Source organism: Monodon monoceros, unplaced genomic scaffold (genome assembly GCF_005190385.1).
Source record: "Monodon monoceros isolate NGI ecotype Baffin Bay Population unplaced genomic scaffold, NGI_Narwhal_1 Super_Scaffold_12, whole genome shotgun sequence".
NCBI lineage: Eukaryota > Metazoa > Chordata > Mammalia > Artiodactyla > Monodontidae > Monodon > Monodon monoceros.
In genome coordinates, this window is record NW_021703768.1 from 167,983,757 (window position 1) to 167,986,592 (window position 2,836).

At 50.9% G+C, this 2,836-nt stretch overlaps 1 protein-coding gene across 1 annotated transcript; it reads left to right on the forward strand.

Moving 5' to 3' along the window:
* The first annotated feature begins 291 nt into the window (after nucleotides 1–291).
* Nucleotides 292–2,615, forward strand: LOC114892234 (transmembrane protein 241-like). The gene is given in 3 exon segments (XM_029216888.1): nucleotides 292–708; nucleotides 710–1,059; nucleotides 2,573–2,615. Coding segments are annotated over 3 exon segments (810 nt in total).
* The last annotated feature ends 221 nt before the right edge of the window (nucleotides 2,616–2,836 follow it).

The window sequence follows — 2,836 nt, forward strand, 5'->3', positions numbered from 1 at the left end:
TCCTGAGGCAAGAGGCAGGTGGGCTCCAGGCTAGCTATTTACAACTGGCCTCCCCTTTGCACTTTGAGATGGAAATAAGGGTAAATAGTTGGATTTTGTCTCCTGTGGGCACTTTAAGATAACAGTTATGGCAGGGACAGAGAGAGGCTATACCCTGTTTAAGTAAAAGATCAAGAGGCTGGCCACTGGGTGGCCCGGCTTGCGCGGAGGCCCTGGGACTCCCACGGGTTCCCTTGCGCGGAGCCCCTGGGACTCCCGCGGGTTCCCCGGGGAAGTGGCGCAAATTGACAGATGTGCGTGAGGAGGTGCCTGGTCGGCCTCACGTTTTGTACCTGCTACCTGGCTTCTTACCTCACGAACAAGTATGTCCTGTCTGTCTTGAAATTTACCTACCCTACGTTATTCCAAGGGTGGCAGGCTTTAATTGGTGGACTTTTGCTTCATGTGTCATGGAAACTGGGCTGGGCAGAGATCAACAGCAGTTCAAGATCTGATGTTTTCACATGGCTTCCTGCTTCAGTGCTGTTTGTGGGTATCACCTATGCTGGTTCCAGGGCACTGTCCAGACTGGCCATTCCTATGTTTCTCATTTTGCATAATGTAGCCGAAGTTATCATCTGTGGGCACCAGAAGTGTTTTCAGAAAGAGAAAACATCTCCTGCAAAGATCTGTAGTGCCCCCTTCCTCTTGGCTGCCGCAGGGTGCCTGCTCTTTCAGTGACTCCCAGTTTGATCCAGATGCTTATTTCTGGGCTGTAATTCACTTATGCTGCATAGGGGCTTATCAGATACTACAGAAATCCCAGAAACCCAACGCGTTAAGTGACACTGACCAGCAGTACTTAAACTATCTATTCAGTGTGGTGCTCCTGGCATATGCATCTCACTCCACAGGGGATCTCCTCAGCGTCCTGGACTTTCTGTTCCTGTATTTCTATAGATTCCATGGCAGCTGCTGTGCCAGTGGATTTTTAGGATTCTTTCTCACGTTCAGCACAGTGAAGCCAAAAAGCCTTATGACCCCAGGGCAGTGTGCAGCCTGGATTTTCTTTGCTAAGGGGTTTCCCTGGTGGCGCAGTGGTTAAGAATCCGCCTACCAATGCAGGGGACACGGGTTCGAGCCCTGGTCTGCGAAGATCCCACATCCTGTGGAGCAACTGAGCCCGTGTGCCACAGCTACCGAGCCTGCGTTCTAGAGCTTGTGAGCCACAACTACTGAGCCCGCATGCCGCAACTACTGAAGCCCACGCGCCTAGAGCCCGTGCTCTGCAACAAGCCACCACAATGAGAAGCCTGCGCACTGCAACAGAGAGTAGCCCCCGCTCGCCGCAACTAGACAAAAGCTTGCGCGCGACAACGAAGACCCAATGCAAGCCCCAAAAATATAAATAAATAAAACACCAAGCAGAAGAAAAAAGGAAAAGAACTTGGCCATTTCCCTGGTGGTCCAGTGGTAAAGAATCTGTCTTCCAATGCAGGGGACGCGGGTTCAATCCCTTGTCAGGGAACTAAGATCCCACATGTCCCAGGGCAATGAAACCCACACAACACAACTACCGCTCTCGCGCAGCTCAACTGGAGAGACCACGTGCTGCAAACTACAGAGCCCACGTGCACGAGAAATAAGCCCGCACACCGCAACAAAAGATCCCACATGCCTCAACGAAGATCCTGCATGCCGCAACTAAGACCCAACACAGCCAGAGATAAATTAAAAGATAATAAATCTTTAAAAAAAGTAGATCAAGAGGTCACATATTTCCCATCCTTGGGGCAAGAAAGACACTGCACATGCGTTAAAAGACTCCTCGGGGCGTCAAAAGGCAGGGGACAGGGACCTCCCTGGTGGTCCAGTGGGTAAAACTCCACACTCCCAATGCAGGGGGCCCGGGTTCAATCCCTGGTCAGGGAACTACATCCCGCATGCATGCCACAACTAAGAGTTCGCATGCCGCAGCTAAGAAGTTCACATGCTGCAATGAAGAAGTCCGCATGCCGCAACTAAAGATCCCATGTGCCTCAACAAATATCCCCCCTGCCGCATCTAAGACCCAGTGCGGCCAAAATAAATAAATAATAAATAAATAACTTTTTTTAAAGAGGGGCGGCCAGGGGACACCAGACCATAATAAGTCATGTCAATTCCCCGCCCCCACCCCGCCAGAGGCCCTTGTGTTAGAATCCATCTTGTCTGAGGGCTGTGTGCACCTACGGAGGGTCCTGAAGCAAATCAGCCATGGGCCCAAAGCAAGATGATTGGCCAGAGGGGAAACAAAGACCCAGGAGACTGCCCCCTTATAAAGGATTGAAACTTCCCAAAGGCACGACTCTCTTGCTGAGTTCACCCGGCCGTCTGTACTCTGCTTTTCTAATAGATGCTTTCCTTTCCTTTCTACCTTCCATCTCCTTGTCAGAATGTTCTCTTTTAAAGGCAGACAAAGACTGGGGCCCAGACTCTAGCCACAGTCCCTCGTGGTCTAGTGGTTAGGACTTGGCACTCTCACCACCAAGACCAGGGGTCAATCCTTGGTCAGGGAACTAAGATCTCACTTCAAGCTGTTGCTCACCGCCAGCTACCGCTCACTGCTGTGTGTGTTCGAAATCACCGTGATCTGAACCACTGGGTTATTGAGTCCCTGAGGCTGGGGGTCACTCAGGGCATTCACTGTGTCCTCATGTGCTTTAATAAAGATGCTACATTAGCAGACTCATCGGGTATGAACACACAACATTCTGCTTGGATAATGGCCCAGGTGCCTCCTTGCAAGGCAGTAGTGATGTCCAAGGCCATCTTATTTTGGAGGACAGCTCTTCTCATTTAAGGATTGCTGGGTGTA